The 21,199-nt window shown below is 37.8% G+C and overlaps 1 protein-coding gene across 1 annotated transcript; it reads left to right on the plus strand.

Annotated features, from left to right (window-relative positions):
* The first annotated feature begins 13,831 nt into the window (after positions 1–13,831).
* LOC144522261 (ephrin-B2a-like) lies at positions 13,832–20,164 on the plus strand. The gene is made up of 5 exons (XM_078257208.1): positions 13,832–13,938; positions 14,820–15,103; positions 16,307–16,399; positions 18,699–18,806; positions 19,608–20,164. Exons 1-5 carry the CDS (start codon positions 13,832–13,834, stop codon positions 19,994–19,996), a joined length of 981 nt encoding a protein of 326 aa, XP_078113334.1. The 3' UTR covers positions 19,997–20,164.
* The last annotated feature ends 1,035 nt before the right edge of the window (positions 20,165–21,199 follow it).

Genomic DNA, 21,199 nt, shown 5'->3' on the forward strand with positions numbered 1-21,199 from the left:
TCTCTCTCTCTCTCTCTCTCTTTCCTCTTTCGTCGTGATTGCAACACACACTACCTCCTTTAAACATATCTATGGACATCACAAACATTAGTTTTGATCATATTATATTTAAACTGATGAATGTCATTTCCTCTGTATCCAAACAGCGTTCATCAACTGCTCGATGTGAGCAAACTTTACCCTTATAGTGGCATAAAAGTGAACAAAGTTACGCATTAAACCTCCGAACGTAACTAGTTAAAAAGGTAGAAAGCATTTAAAAGATTTACTTTTAGATTTCTATGATTTTATACAATCTTCTCATCAGTAAGGAACCTAATTAGTGTGCTTGCTCCAGTGGTGCATGTTTATGTTCTCCAACTTACTTCTTTGTTCCTCTGCTTGTTCTTCTGGACAAAACTTACTGTAAATAGTCCCACATACCTTCAGCAAGAATCTTTTATTTTAGATTTTTAAGTACTCTTTGGCCACTGCTTGTCTTAATTAGATAGTAAATGGTGAGAGATGTGACAGGAAATGAGGGGAGAGAGAAAGAACGACATGAAACAAAGGCTGTCCTTTATCTGCTTTAATTATTAAGACACAGTTTCCGGTCTATGTGTTGCTCCATTGTAAATCTGCGGGAGGCTTAAATTGACTGATATCAGAGTGAGAAACTGTTTCTAACACCGGAATAAAATATAAACCGTGCAACAATTCTCTCAATACTTCTCGACTTCCCCAGCCTGTTTTGCTCTCAGCCCCAATTTCTCCTGCTGAAGCCATAAACTGGTCACAAATACTGTATATACTTTTGTGTGTAAAAAGGATGACTTTCTGTAGTTTTGAACAAAGGTTACTCAAAAAAGAATAAATATTGCATTTGTTGGAGACTATTTTCCGACATGGTAGCAGGACGGTGAGTGTGGGATTGGCTCAAAATAAAGTACAGTGCCCATGTTATTTGTAATAAAGGAACATGTCTCCAGTGCAACAGCATTGCTCTTTGATGTGTTTTCAGTAGTTTTTGGACAGACGAAACTTGTTAGGATCAATTCATCATTGGTTTTGGTGTTTTAAAGGAATTTGTTTAAAAAGAAACCTTTAAAGGCAGGCTTGGTAATGTTGAAAAGCTAGCAAGATTTCAAAGTAGCATCTCCTCGGGGCTCCGACCCACACACAGACGTGCACGAGCACCGCTGCTTCAGAGCAGAGCGGAGAAAGGACCGCAACTTTACTTCATGTCTCATTCACCAGTAAGCAAACACCTAAAATGATCATACCGTATGTTTAAAACAAACACGACTACTGTTAGCGACGCGGCGACGACGCGCATTGAGCGGGCAAGGAGGCATTTCATTGGTTCTTTCTTCAAGCGGACTGCGAGGCTAGCCTGGAAATCCAGACCCAAATCCGAAAGATTAAGGGTCTGGCATTGAGTAATGAAAATGGCCCAACTCGAGGGGCGTACAAGCATGCATTTGAAAATCTCACTGCACGCAATTGGATAACACTACGACCAATCACAACAATACACGGGGTGACGTATCCAGAGCCCCATACGCTTAGCTACCAGCGGAGCTAACTGGTAGATTAAACTGTCATCTGTTTAGCTCGCCTCCGACTCGCCTATATCATATACACCGATGTGATTGGTGCAGCTCGGCTACAAGGGCATAGTTAATGAGCATCATTACTCAGTGCCAGAGTGACTCGCTGAGCAAATTCAAATTGTGCTCCCGCGAGAACTCTGGATTTCCAGGGTACTGCGAGGCAGTGATTGGTGGCCATTTTTACAGGATTACAGCAGCTACAGATGACGGCTCTTTTTCGCTCCTTTTTCCAGAGCCCTTAAGTTATTTATTGCTGTCGGGGTGTAAAGACCATTTAAAACAATATATAAATAAGTGCATATTGGAAAAATGATACCAACCCTGCGCTGACATAAGACACTTTTGTCAGTGTTTGCTTTGCTGAGAACTGACTGCTCTGTTTTGATCTTTTCACAATGATGCTGCAATAGTCGACCTTCACCAGTAGATGGGAGTGCTGCTCATTTGTGAAACAATGACGGATCAAATCAGTCCGTTCCATCTTGGATGTGGTTTTTAGGATTTAGAGGGTTTTTTTAAAGGGTGAATTTTTTTTAATCATGAGTCTAAATACACAAGCAGCATTAAAGGACTCACATTTTCATTTAGAATTAGACAACTGCTTCAGTCATTATAAGGGATTTTATTATATTACACATATATATTATATATTATATTATGTGACATTTGAAAAGTACGGAAATATACCTTTCTTGAATGTCCGTCTATGGTTTTCTGGAAAATGAACTTTTAAGCAAATTTTCTGAAGAACATTTTATTTATCAGTCACTTTAAAGCTTTTACAAACTGTATGAAATCCAACAGAATCTAGATGATTAGAATGTATTAAGTATTATTTATTCAATTAAAACATTACAGTTGTTTGTTACTGTAATCAGATTGTCTTTGTTCATTTATTGACAGCAAAAAAAAACAACTGCAATTTCAATGTTCATTTGTATCCTTTTTTGTATCCATGTGTTTGTGCTTTCAATCCATTGTCACAACTATTAATGCCACAATTACAAAATACATGACCAGGAATGGAAGTATTAGACTATTTCATACAGAACATATCTTCCCAGAAGCAAACAAAGACAATCTTTTACAACTCAAACAGGCTTGGTTTAATGAGGAGCAATTACATTTTTGACTGATATTGCTGCTTGTCACCCAACTATATTAACCCTTATTAAGGGTATGTACACATGTTTGTGTTGCTAAAGTCAATTCGATTTGACTGTGTAATTTGTTTATTTTTGTTTTAATCATTCTTACAGAACACTAGGCTAATGAAAAAAACTATTTAAACACTTATAAGAGACAAAAAACTTGAAAATAATGACAAATCAACAACAAAAATATATTGTGATTACACATCCATTATGAAACCCTGTTCATAAATTACCTTTCAACATTTCCAAATGATTCATTTGTTATGATTACATGTGGGTTTTGAAATAAATGTGAGCATATGAATTTGTTCACGTTTTTAAATAAATACATTAAAATATAAACAGTGTATATACACTTAATATTTCTTAGCATTTGGTTTGAGTGTTAAAAAAGTTCCGATGGTTGGTGACCAGTGGTGGAAGAAGTATTCAGATCCTTTGCTTACTTACTAATACCACACTGTAAAAATACTCTGTTCAAAGTAAAAGTCCTGCATTGAAAATGTTACTTAAGTCAAAATATGTAAGTATCATTAGGAAAATGTGCTTAAAGTATTAAAAGTAAAAGTACTCAATGCAGAAAAATTCTCACATTTAAAAAAAATGGAAACGATCCAAATAGTTCTGTCAATTAAGTGTTCAGTGTTTAATCAACTAATCATTTCAGCTGGACGTGTAGGCCGTTATATCGTTGGGTAGTTTAATTTATAAGAAAACATTTTATAAACTACGTGTTTTGTGTGCAAAAATCTTAATTTGTAAAGTAACCAGTAACTAAAGCTGCCAGATCAATGTAGTGGAGTAAAAAGTACAATATTTCTCTCTGAAATGTAGTGGAGTAGAAGAAGAAAGTGGCATGAAAAGAAAAGACTCAAGTAAAGTACAAGTACCTCAAATGTGAACTTAAGTACAGTACTTGAGTAAATGTACCACCACTGTTGGCGACCACTAAGAGGAGAAAACAAAACTTTATTTACCTTTATTTGTTTGAACTGAAATGTTGTCATGACAACTCATTTCCATGATATCAAAGTGACAAAACATCATTTTCCAAAGCCTATTAAATGAGCAAATATGTATGTTATATTGACTTTCATTTATTTGGTCTTTTTAATCATTAATTACAATACAGTTTCACGTTCTCTGTCTTGAAATCTCATTTAAAGACCGATGTTCTATACAGACATGTACTGTATGTGAGGATCTATATAAACAGAAGAAACATAGAAAGCATTGCAAACTGCATTTATATTATTTAAAAGATATTTCAAGTAATGCTTTTTAATTATAGTTTCTGAAATAATTATAGAGTTTTGGAAATAAACAAAAATAAACCTTTCAGTTTTTAGTGTTTTACATCAGTGTGACATCACATGTTGGGGAGTCAAAAGACTTCTCTTTTGTTTCTGTTTGGAGGCAGTTTACAATACAAACCTATTATGTATGAAATATATAATACATTGTGTGGTAGACAAATTCTCTAAAAAGCAAGCAACTTACACTCACCTAAAGGATTATTAGGAACACCTGTTCAATTCCTCGTTAATGCAATTGTCTAGATGTTGTAGACGTCTGGATGATGACGTCTAGATGTCTGGTCTAGACAATCTCCTGAACTCCAAACTGAATGTCAGAATGGGAAAGAAAGGTGATCTAAGCAACTTTGAGCGTGGCATGGTTGTTGGTGTCAGATGGGCTGGTCTGAGTATTTCACAATCTGCTCAGTTACTGGGATTTTCACGCACAACCATTTCAAGGGTTTACAAAGAATGGTCTGAAAAAGGAAAAACATCCAGTAGGTCAGAGAAAAATGGGCCGAGTGATTCCAGCTGATAGAAGATCAACTTTGACTCAAATAACCACTCGTTACAACCAGTGATGGGGAGTAACGGAATACTTAATACCTTTCTATCTTGGAAATTCAAACAGCACTTCACATTAAAGAAAGAGAAGGGAGAACGAAATATAACTGTGCAGTGCAACCTCTGCTTGCCAGCTAACCTCCTTTCAGCGTCCAAATTACTCCACCTCCAACCTGAAGAAGCATCTTAAAGTAAGTTATTTTGTTTAATTAGCCAAGGGTAGTCGTCTGCTGTACTTTTACTGGTCACCTTGCTATTTTATAGTTGACGTGCGACTTTACATTCTCCTACGTGCTGATTTACTAGCTCCAGAGCCGTTGAAAGACTGACTAGCCCCGTTTGACATGCTAGCTAACGTTAGCTAAAATTAGCTCGTGGTAGCTTAGACTGCGGTTAGATTTTTGTAGTATAGCAGTTTGGGACTACAAATACAACAATCTATCTGCTTGTTTAGGAACACATTCAGCCAGTTGGAATAGATGAACACACCAGAATAGGCCTGTTTAGTAAGCTGTATGTGATGGCGGCATTCCTACACTTATAGAATACAATTCAATGTGGAAGTAATCCCAAGTATTCAGAATACGTTACTCAGATTGAGTAACATAAAGGAATACGTTACAAATTACATTTGTGGGCATGTATTCTGTAACAGAATTTTGAAAGTGTCCTTCCCTACACTGGTTACAACCGAGGTATGCAGCAAAGCATTTGTGAAGCCACAACACGCACAACATTGAGGCGGATGGGCTACACCAGCAGAAGACCCCACCGGGTACAACTCATCTCCACTAAAAATAAGAAAATGAGGCTACAGTTTGCATGTGCTCACCAAAATTGGACAGTTGAAGACTGGAAAAATGTTGCCTGGTCTGATGAGTTTTGATTTTTGTTGAGACATTCAGATGGTAGAGTCAGAATTTGGTGTAAACAGAATGAGAACATGGATCCGTCATTCCTTGTTACCACTGTGCAGGCTGGTTGTGGTGGTGTAATGGTGTGAGGGATGATATCCTACCAATATGGGTCAACATTTCTAAAGAATGCTTCCAGCACCTTGTTGAATCAATGCCACAAAGAATTAAGGCAGTTCTGAAGGCGAAAGGGGGTCAAACACGGTATTAGTATGGTGTTCCTAATAATCCTTAAGGTGTGCAAGTATTCCTAGTATTTAAGTTTCAGTCAATGTGGACTGTGTATCAGTTCCAATAACCAGAACAAATTGAGAAGTGTGCATACATTTAAAGTAGTTTGTGGAATTGAATCATAACCAGCGTTGGTCTTTCCACCTCTGAAGCTCACCCACACTTCCTTTAAACCTGCTAATTTTAGTCGCAGGGGTTTTGGTCGGGGAAACCATGAGCGTTTGTATGTTGCTGTGTCCGCAGGAATGAAAGACAACTCTCTTCTTTGTTACTCATAGTGTTTATTAATTGTTTCATTTTGTTTTGGAGTAAAAACAATAGCTGCTTTTGGTCTGAAACAGATGTTGGCACTGATGTGAAAATAAACTATATGTCTCTGTCTAAAAACACATTGCACACTGGATCACATAGACCAAGTGAAGATGACAGCATAGAGAGCTGTAAATGTTATCAGATCATATCAGCTGCATGTCTGTCGGGCCTCTTTCACATTTGCCAGGAATACAGAGTGAAATCAAGCCCTCAGATTGCCCACGTGGAAACACTGAAACAGAGCTCCGTGCTGTAGAAACAGAGAGAAAAAGAAAGTATTTACTCCCTCCCTCCCTTTTGACTAGACATAAATACACCACATGAGATAATTATGCTTTAATGAACAAACTTTCACACTGGCTTTCATTTCTGGTTTCCACAGTAGAAGCTTGAAAAAATAGAATCAAAAGTAGATTTTAAAAATTTTGAAAAATTTAAATATGTTTTGTCCCTTCACTTGAACTTTCCCCTTAACATCTAAAATGATGTCAGTTCCTCTTTGAGTCAACAGAAGCACTCTTTCTCTGTCTCTTATCATACTTTCACATTATATAACATTTTCTGATCACCAAGACAATGCACAACTTTGTTTAAAGTGAAAAGGGAAACTTTGGTGACTTTATCACTAAATTTGTAATAAATTAGAGAGGGAGGTGACAGAAAGCCACATGGGATTGCGTTTGAAGCCTACTCAGCTGGCATATTACACATTGTGAATTTCCAGTACATTAAGGGGAGGGTCCCTGCCGCATGTCTACTTCTTCCCCCGCCTCCTCATGTACCGTCAACCTTTTCCCTTCAACTACGACACCACCGATCTGTCTTTTCTAATGTGTTTCCTCTCTAACGCGCTCACAGGAATGTGATGTACATGACACAAGTCCACTGAATGAGTAAGAAAACAGGTTTGCATGAAGCCAAAGTGTGCAGCCAGTGAGTCCAACACAAAATGCTATTCTCAGTGCTGGAGAAGAGGAGGGGGGGACTAGGGAGGGATAGATAGTGAGAATGGATGGGGAGGCACCTTGTCTTCTCAGAAACATAGCAGTTTGACTTGGTTACTGGGTTACCACAAGCAAGTCATCAGTAAACACTGCGGGCAGTGAGATTCTGGGCCAGTATAGGCGGCATCTAACAAGGATAGTGTGCAGGATCATAGTCATTTAGTGGTTAGTTGTGAAAATCCCCGGGGGTGACACTCCCATAACTGTCAAACAGAAATCCAATTCATTTCACGACCCTGCACAGTCATAAGGTTCAAATGATTGTACAGGTGGCATGAAAAGAAATGGATCTGTAATATCTGTGTGAGTAAAGGTGTAAATGTGAAAGTAATATGAGAGCTTTTAGCATCACTGTGACTTCAGTGAAATGATCGCAGACAGAAAATATATTAAAATGTTGTCAGAAGTGTCTATTATCCAAGTTCAAAATCCTGAAGGACAACCGGTTTCCACTACACGCATCACTGCTATTTCTTTGAGCGCTACCACAAGGTTGTCATTTGTGTTTTTTAGGAACATAACAACTATTAAGATTTCCATGAAGTTTGGTGCAGATATGCTTATACCCAGACTATGAATCCTAAGGATTTTGGTGATCCACTGATTTTTTTTTTTATCCGGCGCAAACAGCAGGTAGAAGTTCAAGGTTTTCACTTATACAGTGACATTTCTTGGATTGATTGGCACAAACTTTCATGCAGATATTCACTGTTCCCAGATGATGTATCTGACTTTTCATCTAGATCCATCATTAGGTCAAATTTTTAACTTGTCTAACACTTTGGTTTATGACCAAATACCTGCAAAACTAAGAACATTCCTATCATCCTTTGCTGTACTTTGTATTTAGTGCTAATTAGCAGTGTTAGCATGCTAACAAGCTAAACTAAAACGGAATAAGATATGATAAACCTCGATTAATCCCCTGAGGGAAATTTAGGTGTCATAGCAACAACAGCACTGAGAATAAAACACCGGAGAGGTACAGGCAGGAGTATAGAACTAAACAAAGATAGTACAAATAATAATAAAGCAACTGGCCCTAGATATCTACACTGGTTCTCTATATGAGTGAACATACGTACAGTATATCAATAAATAGTCACAGTCAATCCCTGTCTATCAATGTACATGTAGCCTACAACAACATGAATGAATATGAATAAATATCAGTCCGTGTGCCAGAGTCCATGCAGGTTTAAAGCTCCAAAGTGAGAAACACAGACAGTGCAGGTCTTAAAAGTTCTCATGTGGGGGTCAAGCCGTGGTTTTGGAGCCTGATGGCTGCCGGCACAAAGAACTGGCCAAGGCGCTTTGTGGTGCCCTGAGGAGGGGGGGTTGGGTCTCCAGGATAGCTTCCTACTCATCCTCCCTTTCGCAACCACCTCCAGATTGTTGTCAAAAAATAAAAATAAAACACGGCAAAGAAGGACACAACCTGCACCTCCTCCCCTTGGATGGGGATAGGAGTTGGGGGGGGGCTCTTTTTGCTTTGCCAGTAGTCCACCACCACCAGCTCCTTGGTCTTTCTGATGTTGAATCTCTCTCTCCAGGGCTCTGTACTCCTCCTCGATGTCATCCGTAATACATGAACATAGTAAACATATCTGCTGAACATCAGCATGGAAGCACGCTAATGCTAACATTTAGCTCAACGCACCTGCGTCTTAAGTACAGCCTCAAAGAGCTGCTAGTATGGCTGTAGACTTGTACGATGTGTCCCAAATCCACACCGAATACCAATTCTGAGCAGGTTTTTAGTATACAGTGTTCACACTGGAAAATGAAGTATACTCAAACACAATGCAATGCACAAAGGAAATGAAGAAGCTGTTCACAGCTGGCAACAAAAATCTAAATAAGTTGTGGGTGGTAGTGAGACACCCACAACTTATCTTCAGAAAAACTTATTAAATCTGAAAGACATTTTGTTTTTTATCTGTGAAGTTTAACTTGCAGTGTGGCTGTTTGATGGATGTCTGACGTCGCACGTGTCATTTTCTATTAGTTTAAAAAGGTTAAGCACGTTGATAGTTTGCAAACTGCTTAAACTTTTACATTTACTAAGAGGGTTAGTATGAAGTACATACTGTATAGTATAGAATAGGGACACAGCTTCAGTCTTATTTCTTAAGGGAAAGTGTTTAAGTCCTCTTTATTCGTCCTAACATTCTTTTTATTGAGGCAGTAGCAAATGTAAGGAGAGCCAACAGGTTTGGTTCCACTGGAATAGCTCACACTATCATATACGTATATGAAACTTGGTATTATCATCTGATTCATTTAATGCAGTGCTTCCTCTGTGTCATCAGCTGTTTTATTAAATCTCTCTGAATATCACATTAAACTCCTTTCATGTGAGTTTGAAGAAATTCCGTTTTTTTACACGTCACTCAAACACAGCGATGGATGTCATCAATTTTCTTTGACGTGTTACATATTTGAACATATAATTGAATTAAAATACATGATGTCAAACTTCAGCATAACAGTAAATCACCTCATCTGTAGGCAGCATTTACATAAAGATAAATATATAAATATATTGTTCTTTTAATAGTCATTCTGTTAGACGGGGGAATTTCACAACCAAGCGTATAAAAGACACATGTAAACCCACATTCTGGTTTAGTGTTCATTTTGGGGAGAGAGAGAGAGAGACATACAGAAAGCAGACAGAAGAGAGATGACGCCAGTTGCTGAAAGAGGAAATGGAGACAGGTACCTACTAACTATCATTACAACATACACACAGACAAACTTACTTCCTGACAACAGCTCCGATCAGATAGTATCTTGATTCTCAACGAGAGTCGACATTCAACAGCACCTGTTACATCCTGCTATCTGCTGTCTCTGGAAAGAGATAATAGAAACAAACTTAATGACTGATAGTTCCAGCTGCCTCACAACTCGGTGAACACTCTGATTTAAAGCCGCGTTAGAGGGTCACAAACATATTTCAAATCCACAGAAATGTATTTTAGATTTCTAATGGTACCAACCACGCCAGGCTGAATTACAGGGAGGGGTTCAAAATGCTAAATGTGTATGCAGTGCTGTATTTTAGTTTTTTTTTATTAATGGGCAAATTGTGTCAACAAAGTAAGAGTTTAGATAGAGATGACAGTCTTTTTCTCTCAATGCCTCTTTTTTAAATATAGGCTAATCATTCTAATTGGATTTTTTTGTTACAAAAAGTAAAAAGAAAAGTGTTTTTATTCAATGAAATTACAGTTTTCTTGTAATTAATTCTCCGATATCTTTGCTGTTGTAGCTGTTACCTAGGTTACCACAACGTCACAACAATGTCCAGTTATTGCCAGGGTTGGAAGAAGTACTCAGAAGTCCTGCATTCAAAATGTACTCAAGTAAAAGTATTAGCATTAAAATATGTAAGTACTCGTTATGCAGAATGGCCCATTTCAGAATAATGTATATCATATTATTGAATTATAATAATTGAATTAATGTGCTCACTTTAGTGTTGCAGCTGGTAAAGAAGGGGCTTATTTTTGTATTTATATACTGTTGGGTAGCTTATGGGTTTCACCAAGGAATCAATAAATATCTTTATCAATAATAATACATCATCATTTATTTGTTGATTACATTCACAAAGCAACTGAAGCTATCAAATAAATGTAGTGAAATAAAAAGTGCAATATTTCCTCCTGAATTGTAGTGGAGTAAAAGTATAAAGTAGTAGTAGTAGCAGAAATACTCAAGCAAAGCACGAGTACCTCAAAATTGTACCTAAGTACAGTACTTGAGTTAATGTACTTAGTTACTTTCCACAACTGGTTATTGCCTAAATGTAGTGAATACTTATGATTGAAACACAAATGACTTCTCAAAGCCAACCAGTGATGTGTCGCCCCCTGCACGTCCTCTACAGCCTGAACACCAGCAGTCAGGTAAATGTGGATGATGAAACAGCCGTCAGATCTAGTCCCAGGTTGAGGTTAATGCTAATCGTGATAGGGGTTGTGCATTACCATACACCTAACATGTTAGCATTAGCTTTACTTTGGGAGATCTCACATAAAAGCTAACCACTAACGGCTGCATCCAACACCGCCACCTCTGGTATACCGGGAGGAAGAAGTCATCCCTCTACTGAGGAATAGGATGCAGAAACGGACGCAAAGTGAAAGGAGCATGGACTAACACACACAAGACTATCCTGCTTCCTGTGAAGATGTCAAGCCGCTGCACTAATGGTACATTTGAAGTTCTTAGCATATCTTTGATGTTTTTTAAAGATAATTTTTTGGGCTTTTCCACCTTTAATGGACAGGACAGCTAGGCGAGAAAGAGGGGGAAGACATGCAGGATTTGAACCCTGGACCGCTGCATCAAGGAATAAACCTCTCAGTATATGTGCGCCCCGCTCTACCCACTGAGCCAACCCGGCCACTTGATTTTTATTTTGTGCAACACAGAGTTGCATTATGATTTCAAATGTAAACCTAAGTTACTTCAGTTAATCAGACCTCCTTTTAGGCATGTGAAGATTGACTTCTCCCTGACTTCAGACTGCAGAGTTCAGATCACCCAGTATAAACATATAGCTGCTGGCTTTAAAATAATACATCCTTCTGAAAATCACATGTACTGTATATGTATGACTTATATCGCGGTATAAAGGAACATTTCAGTATTTTGATATTGAAAGCAGCCAGCATGATGAGACACTTGCGTGTCACATGCCCATAAAGACAGAGAGAGCCCATGCAAACACACACACATTGTCGTCGTCCAAACCATGTGTCTCCAAATTTGGGGATGTTCAATTTTTCAGAAAAACTGAAATAGTTATGTTTCTTTCAACCATTGACAAACATGTGACAATAAAGGCATTGTCACAAAGTTGAAACCTGCTTTTATTAACTCATGTAAAGCTTGATGTTTTGAAGATATATGGCTTTGATATTGCTTTGATGATATTTTACATCAGTTGTATTCTGAGTTGAAGTGTCTTTTGATTCAGATTGTGTAATAGATCACAATTCCCCCTCTTCTGGGCTTAATTTACCTATTAAACAAAGATGGAAAAAGAGAGAGATTTGTTTTGATTACATTCACTTTGTTCCATATTGGATATATTCTCTTTTTTACTGTATGCCTTTTGCTTTTGCTTTGTTGAGAAATGCTTCAGACAAAAGGTGGATGGATGGTACTGTTCCACTGACAACTGAATTTGTGTTGTGTAAGGAATCTGCCTTGTAAATGGTGCTCTGCTGAAACCGGACAATAAAATCAAAGACAAACATCTGAAGTTTGTTTTAGTCTGACCTGTATCATTTTGTGTTTACGAGAGAAAACATCTCTGCGTCCGCTTTCTTCTGTGAAGTCCATGTCAACAAAAACTCAAGGGTTTACATGAATTAATAAATATAAAAGATGTTGCCAGCACTTTGCACACACCTGCAGCTAGTCAGTTCCCGACAGAGACGCAGACATTTCTGTGCAGTTCAGCCGTCATTTTCATCTTGTGACAGAAGCCCTGTCATCTTTTAAACCACTTTGTCATTAGTTCAGATTCTCTGAAAATGAGGGGATTTACAGCAATGGCTCCTTAAATGCAGACTATACAGGATTTTAAAGAAAATCAAATCATCCCAACCCATCCATCCACTATAATGATTTTAACTATATTGATACACAAAATCATAACAATAAAACATCAAGTTTGGGATACAGTGTGGTTTTTTTGAGGAATGTATTCAATGTTTAGAGGTAGATGGACATTTGTATAACCTGATCTCATTCAAGTCTGTGTATTCTGGGTAGAGTAGGTTCATTTAAGATGATCACTGAGTCAAAGCTGATCTTTCTGTTTGTCACCACATCAACAGGGGAGACCAAAAAATGCACATCAATCAAATATGTGTTCTTGTGTCCTGAACTTCCTCATTTTGTTGAGAAGAATAGAAAAAAAGTGAAATTAAAAAAAGTAGCCTATAAAACTGGCCTTAAATGTCTCTGTTGTGTGTGTGTTTATTGTAGATGTCAGCTGACTTTGTAAACAATATCCAAACACATGTTGCAGGTCAAGCCATGTAGCTTGAAACAATATGTAAAACATATATTATTAAAAGCCACTCTGATGATATTATAATGGGAAAAATCATTTATCAAACAGGTTTTCAGATGCACAAAAACGCATAGCCTACTGTATATTTTCCTCACTAAACATTCCCTTATAGCTTAAGCTATCATAAGCAGTCAGTCAAGTTATTTTTTATTTTTTGCCTCTTTAATTCAGATGAAATTTTTTTTTTTATCAAGACAAAAATTGTTTAACTGTAAATAAAATCGTTATGAAAGAAAAAGGTGTTTGAGAGGTTAACATTAACCTCTACCATTTCCACCAAAGAAATACGGCATTTGTATTGATCTTGATATAGGCTATTATTATCTCAGTATGTTAATGTGAAGAAAAACTGTGCCAACCAGCCCCGGTCTCCCCTACGCATGAGCCAGTGTATGGGCGGACCGGTCTGTCAGTTGATGACTGAAATACTCCACACAATCTCTGTCCTCAATACATGGATTTCGTCACACGAATGATTTTCTAGCCAATTACGCACAATGTGGAAAATCTCATGCAGGGGGAAGACTCGCAACTTCATGGGATTTCACTCAGGAATGTGTCCTCTGCGCGCACTTGGAGACATGCAGAGGCAACACATTCTAGCCTGGTTCCACTCTGTTTTATGATACCGAGCCGCGGTGGACCTGCGATTTATTCCTGTGATGGGGAGAATCCCATGGAGCTGCGGCGCCGTGATCCTGCTGGCCATCATTAGCTCATGTCGTGCTGTCACTCTGGAGTCCATCCACTGGAGCAGCTCCAATGCAAAGTAAGAGAGATGCAGTAACTTTCTGCTGCTGCTTTGGCCTTGTAGTGTGACCTAATTGATCAAGTTAATCACATGAGATCGAACCATTTTACTGCAAGCAACCGTTTTGATATAGGCATATGAGTAGCTGTAGAGCAAAAACGATTAGTCCATTAATTACAGAATAGTTCCATAGTCGATTCATCGTTTTTTAATTCATGTATAAATGCCAAACATTTTCTGGTCCCAGCTTCTCAAATGTGAGGGTTCATATCATTGTACATTGAATAAGGCTGCAACTAACCATTCTTTTCATTATCCATTAATGTGCTGATTATGTTCTCGATTAATCGATTAATGTTACAATGTCAGTATATCCTGACGTGCAATATGTTGTCTTCAAATTACCTATTTTTGTTTGACAAAAACTCCCTAACCCAAATATATTCTGTTTACTGTCACATAGGACAATGAAAAACAACAAAGCCTCACAACTGAGAAGCTAAGACTGAGAGGATTCTTTGAATTTCTGCTTTAAAAAAAATCACAAATGATTAATCAATTATCAAAAGAGTTGCAGATTCATTTTCTGTCGATCAAGTAATAGATTAATCACCTAATCGTTTCAGCTTTAAGATGTAATATCTTTGGGTTTTGGCATGCTCCTAAAACAAAACATTTGAAGACATCACCTTGGGCTGTTTTTGCATTTTCCCTATTTTTCTTATTTATTTTTACAGCAGATCTGCAAAATGTTGTTGAAAACCTCACACGCTTCTGTTGTTTTGTGTTTGTTTGGGATTGATCATAAAACGTTGCGGTTCAAACAAAGAACGTGACAATGATGCTTCACTCTGTATCGTGTTACACTTCATCTTTTAACCGTCTTGTCTCACACACAGATTTAGTCCAGGTCTGGGTCTGGTCCTGTATCCTCAGATCGGGGACAAGATGGACATTGTGTGTCCCCGGGCAGATGCTTCCTCGGGGGAAAAGGAGGAGTTTTACCGAGTGTACCTGGTCTCCAGGAGTCAGATGGAGAGCTGCACCATCGACAAGACAGACACGCCCCTGCTGAACTGTGACAAGCCTCACCAGGACGTGAAGTTCACGTTCAAGTTCCAGGAGTTCAGCCCCAACCTGTGGGGTCTGGAGTTCCTCAAGGGGAGGGACTATTATATCACCTGTGAGTCATTGTGTGCAACTCAACAGCTCATGCTCAGCTCAAACATGATATTAAGTCACCCGTGTTTGTCTCAGTTCATATTATCAGTAGAACAGAAACACAAGCTGCTGGTTTCTACAGGTGGATTTGAATCAATGAAAGCAACTGTTTCATTTTTGTCATGGGAGAAGAGGAAGCAATCATTCTCGGCTCCCTCTCAATTTGTCAGTTTGTGTGAGAATCAAAAAAATGTGGCCTCGTTATTGGGCCACTGTCGGTTAAACCAGCATCTTAGTGGCAAGTGATGCATGAGAGAGAGAGCAATTCTGACCATGTAGCCTCCACCTCGCCACGCTCTGACAGCACACTTCGCTCTGGCAGGCCAGTGTGATTCCAAGGGCTTACATGCCCCAAATCACACAAGGCTTTTACAGCATCAGGCAGATTTGATGGGAGCTTTCATGGCAACGTGGCTTGTAGACTGTGAGATGTTGTTATCTGACCTAAATGCTGCTAACAAGTCTATGTGTGTGTGTGTGTGTGTGTGTGTGTGTGTGTGTGTGTGTGTGTGTGTGTGAGAGAGAGAGTGACGGGGTGAACAAGAGTTCTTAGTGTGTGTGTTTGTGTATGAATATATTTAGTAGCCTTTATTGCTGTGTTAGTTCAGGTAAAAATGTATTTATTAATATTGTCCACCACATAATTTGCATCTAGAGCTGAAACAATGAGTTAGTTCGGCCACTATTTTGATAATGTATAAATAGTTTAAGTCATTAAACATGGAAAAAATGCTAAGCATTCTCTGGTTCCAGCTTCTTAAATAGTAGCAGCTTTTGATAATCTTATGTGATAACAAACAAATAAATATCTTTTGAATTTGGATTGCTGATCAGACAAAACAAGCAATATTAAGACGTCTCTTTGGGCTCTGGTTTTTCTGACATTCTATACACCAAACAATGAATTCATTATTGGTGCAGTGGTGTTTTTACATGTGTGATTAGCTATATACTGTATGTGACATCATAGTGTGTCTGCATTCTCTTGCCAATGTGATGCAAACGTTTTGAAAAATGATTTTGGCAACTGACTTTACTGTCTGCAAGAAAATCATAATGGAACTACGCATTACCTGATATTGCATTATGATGATTGCATTAAATATAAAATGTTAAACAGTGCTTAACAATATTTGCCTCCTCTCACTCTCTCTCTGTATGTCAGCCACCTCTGCAGGCTCTCTGCAGGGTCTGGATAATACTAATGGAGGGGTGTGTAGAACCAAAGCCATGAAGCTGGTGCTGAGAGTCGGCCAAAGTAAGTATTGTATGTGTGTGCCAGCATGTGTGTAAAGCTGAGTGTGTGAATGAAAACAATACAAAAATATCAACAATAACAATTGTCTCACTCTGGTTGTTATATGTGCAATGCAATAATGTCACCGCCTCTCTGGAGTTATTAAGTGGTCAGATAATGGTAATCATCTAGTCATTCTCTTAAAGAGAGATTGTCATCATGAATTATCTAAAATCCTTAATTCTAACCGCTGGCAGCTTAAGGCCATCAGTATTATCCAGCATGCGATCGTTCGGACTGGCTGTGGCAGTCAATAATCTTTTCTTTCCCTGTATTAACATCTGAATAGCCAAGTGTCCGTTTTTAAAATCATTTTGTGCTCTTATCACATACATTAAAATTGAATAAAGCAGATTCTGAACATATTCACTGCCATTACTTTAAATGTCCTAAAGATAAATCACTCTGTAATACAACGTCATCCACACAGAAACATATTGTTTTTTAATGTTTTCGACATTATATACTATGACTTTTTATCACTTTTTTTCAACATACATACAGTATTATTGTGGTGTAATTTGTCATTTTATTAGGCGAGTAGTCGTATATATGAAGAAACAAGCATTTATAGTTGTATTTTGGTGCGTTATTGGGCTGCACAGAATCAGATAGATTAAACAGATGTAGTGTGTTGCTAAAAACTTTAAAAGCTAAGTCAGTTAAAGCCCCAACATGTACTTTTTTGACCTCAGAAATGCAAAGTATTATTCATATAAATTATTCAAGAATCCGAGATGAAAAATAAGCATTTTGTGTGTTTCTCAAATGATCTTAACTGAAAACATGAGGCTGTTTCCCTGCTGTGTTTACAAATCATGATGTAAACAAACCTTTTAACAGCAACAGAAAACATCAATAACTCCGATTTAGCTGTAATCTCGTGTTAATCTCTAAAAAAAAAATCTATTAATATTTCTCCAGTTTCCAGTCTTGTATTTGGATTTTTGGTTGTCACAACCCTTCCGTTTAGATTTGGATTTACGGATTGTGCATTTTAAAACTGAAAAATCTAATCCTGTAGTTATTTTAAACATTCATGTTAAAATGTGGTGTGAGTCAAATTTAATTAACCCCGATGGTGAATGACATACAGAAATGTTGATGAATGTGTGTTGTCCTCATAAATCAATACATGAGATTAAATGAGTGAAAAAGAAAAAGATCCTGAATGAAATCTGTAGTTCATTCGTAGTTCCCTTAAAGGCCGTAGTATGTGTGTCTACTACTTTTCTTGGTTGTATTTGTTTGGGAAACTGCTCAGTGTCAGTTGCACACATTAGAAAATGTGAACCAATGGTGTTAAATGAATTCTTCAGATATTCTGTGATTTGTAAAATGTTGTTTGTGCTTCTTTTTTTGCAGGCATATTTTGAATTCAAACTGCCATCTTACTCCACTTAAAAAAAAAGGGACTCAGCAATTTTAGTATTGCACTTCCATAAAGCTGAGGGACTTGTGAGAGACTTAAAAATAGTGGTGTAAGAAGTATTCAGATACTTAACTTAAGTAAAAGTAGAACTAAAGCAATGTGAAAATACTGCATTACAAGTTAAAGTCCTGCATGAAATACCCTACTTTAGTAAAAGTACAGAAGTATTATCAGCACAATGTAAACTCAAAGTGACATTAGATTGCTAATACTGATGCATCAGTGTGTAAGCAGCATTCTACTGTTGTAGCTGTTTGTGTTGCTACTTTATGTAGTTTGTTTAGGCCTATGGTTCCCGACCCTCCAAAGGGGTACTACGAGATAAGAGGTTGTGAGATATTTAATAGGGCAGGAGAGGAACACACATTTGTATTAATTGTTTGGATTCCTTTCCTGTTTCTGATTCCCAACATTTCCCAAGATTCCTTTTGGAAAAACCCCAGAGAAGAATTTGAATTGGCTGCATTCAGTTATGAATGTGTGGGCGGGGAAAGTAAAAGCGTTTGTTTTTCCTGTCAAGAAAGACATGAGAGTCCCTATTGTGACTCAGAACACAACTTGTTGTGGCCCTATTAGGTTAGAATAGGTTAGAAAATGTCTTTTCTCTTTTTCTGTGATGCATTTTTATCTGAATGACTGTCGGTGCAAAATAATCATAAATCATATCACCTTCTTCTTGCTTTGATTCTGACACCAAACTACAGATTCAACAGACATCGTAATAGGAACATTTTGACATGACACACACCACCATACAGGGGAAATTAGGAGATGTGAGATATGGTGCTAATAGTTATATGTTGTGATTGGTCTTGTTTTAATTTCCAGGCTCTTCAGATCCACCTTCAACCCTCCAGGAATCCCCCACCAGATTCCCACCAAAGTCCAAGTCCAAAGACCTCCCTGCGAAAGAACAGGATATAAAAAACAAAACCGGTACGAAAGACAAAGCAAACATATTGCCCAGAGAATATGTACAAGTGTACATCAAGTTTTTTGTATTTCAAATTTTACTAAACTGGAGGGCAGGAACAATACATTAAACACGGTTTTAAAGTGATGTATTTGAAGTAAATAGGCACAAACATGCAGAAACAAGTATAGTCATATCGTTTACAAGTGGATTTATTTAAATTACAGCTCACAATTGTTACTGCTTTGCTCCAGAAAGTGAATGATTTTCACCTCCCTCTTATATCTAAGGCATCTGTATGAATCTGCATACTGAAAAAAAAGAAAAGAATGAAAAAATGTATATAAATTCGACCCATGCTGATATACTAGGGATCAAAAACCATTCACTGTGTCTCAGATGTAAGCAAGTTTTTAGTATATGTTTATGTATATAGGTGTGTTCACACTGGAAAAGTGACCAAATAAAGTAGGCTTACATGCAAACCAGACAGCATGCAAACTAAACTACCGTAAACGCACTATTCTCCCACAATGCAATTCACAAAGGAAATAGGAGCTGCTCTTGAGAAAACATTTTGATGTCTGTATGTGAAGTCGAATTGGCAGTGGCTTTCCAAAGCTGCAGTTTGATTGACAACCAACATCACACCTATTGTTTGCTGTTTGTATAAAAAAGGTAAAGTATGTTGATTTTGCTGAAACACTATACTACTGTATAGAATTAGAAAGGCTTCACTGTTTCCATATTGTGCCCTATAGTTCACACTTTCATTTCAGTTTCTCCTTCCCTTTTTTCTGTCTCTCCTCTGTTTCTCATGACAGACTCAGGCTCAGAAACAGGACAAACAAACCCCAGTGGCAGCGGTGGCCCTAAGCCAGGATTGTTAATGTGGGTTGTCTGTGGCGGTGTGATCCTCCTTCTGGTCATCATTATTCTGCTGGTCGTACTGTGGAGGCACCGTCCCCGTCGCTGTGTCCCAGACAGCCAGCAGTCAGCCTCCGTTTCCCTCAACACTTTGGCCGTGGCAAAGCGGGACAGCATCGGCAGCGACAACGGCTCGGACCGCAGTGATATTGTCTTTCCTCTGCGAGCTTCTGACAGCATGGTGTGCCGTCATTATGAGCGTGTGAGCAGCGACTACGGGCCCCCTGTGTACATAGTTCAGGAGATATCGCCCCAGAGTCCCACCAACATCTACTACAAAGTCTAATGTTTGCTGCTCTAATGCCTGTCTTTGGCTGATAATCCTAAACTAACACTTCCATTTCTTTAGTTTGCAGTGGGTGTGAAGAAAGGTCACATAAGTGATCATACATAGCCTGAGAGCTGTTGCACTGACAAATGCTGTTGAACCATTTTGTTGTCTTAATACTGTGAGAGGAACTTTATATGTCATAATTGTGTTCAGTTTTTTTCTGGAAGTGGGCAGCAAATACCAGTGGTGGGACGTAACTAAGTACATTTACTCAAGTAGCCTACTACTTAAGTACAATGTTGAGGTACTTTACTTAGTATTACCATTTCATGACATTTTACTTCCACTCCACTATATTGTGCTATTTACTCCACCACACTGATATGGCAGCCATACTTTGCAGATTAAGATTTTGCACACAAAACGAGTTTATAAAAGATGTTGCAACAATATGCAACAGTAAGTACTTAAAATAAGCTACACCTCAACCAACTACAAAATGATCAATCTAAAAACATAATATAGAATAGAATAAATAGCCTAACACTCAAAGGAGTACTTTTACTTTACATACAGTACATTTTGCTAATAATACTCACATACAAAACGTATGAAGAGCTTTTAAAATATGATTCATTGCAAGAAATTAATCTACTTATCGTCAAAAAATTGACGATAAGTCAATTATTTGGTTGGTTTAAGTCAGTTAAAATTAATCTGACTGTTTGTTGAAGACATTTTTCATGAAAAAACTGTCGAACATTACGTGGTTTCAGCTTCTCCAATGTGATGACTTGCTGCTTTTCTTTGTCTTAAATGACAGTAAACTGAATCATTTTGAGGATGGATGGACAAAATAAGATGCTTGAAGACGTCACTCAGAGCTCTGGGAAAATGTGATGCATTCCTCACTATTTTCATGTGTTTTACAAACCAAACAATTAAAGGATTGAGCAAGAAAATAACCAGCAGATCTTAGATTAGTTGCAGCCCTAAAGAGTAGTTCAAAAGCAGCTCCATCTCAAGTGTGTATTAATGCAACTTTTCTCTGCATTGAGTTATTTTACTTTTGATACTTCAAGTACATTTTACTGATAATACTTACAAACTTTTAACTTAAAGCTACATTGTGTAAGAATTTCTCACATCTAGCGGTGAAATTGTATATGACAACCAACTGAATATTACTTTCTAGCCTCTCGCATTCCGATCGCGTTT

The sequence above is a fragment of the Sander vitreus genome, chromosome 1 (assembly GCF_031162955.1).
Source record: "Sander vitreus isolate 19-12246 chromosome 1, sanVit1, whole genome shotgun sequence".
Lineage (NCBI taxonomy): Eukaryota > Metazoa > Chordata > Actinopteri > Perciformes > Percidae > Sander > Sander vitreus.

What these genes read in the sequence shown, in the direction of transcription:
- LOC144522261 (XM_078257208.1), top strand. Translation starts at nt 13,832, where the DNA reads ATGGGGAGAATCCCATGGAGCTGCGGCGCCGTGATCCTGCTGGCCATC. An exon ending in GAGGGACTATTATATCACCT is followed by an intron (nt 15,104 to 16,306) that starts GTGAGTCATTGT and finishes TCTGTATGTCAG; the next exon opens with CCACCTCTGCAGGCTCTCTG. An exon ending in GGATATAAAAAACAAAACCG is followed by an intron (nt 18,807 to 19,607) that starts GTACGAAAGACA and finishes TTCTCATGACAG; the next exon opens with ACTCAGGCTCAGAAACAGGA.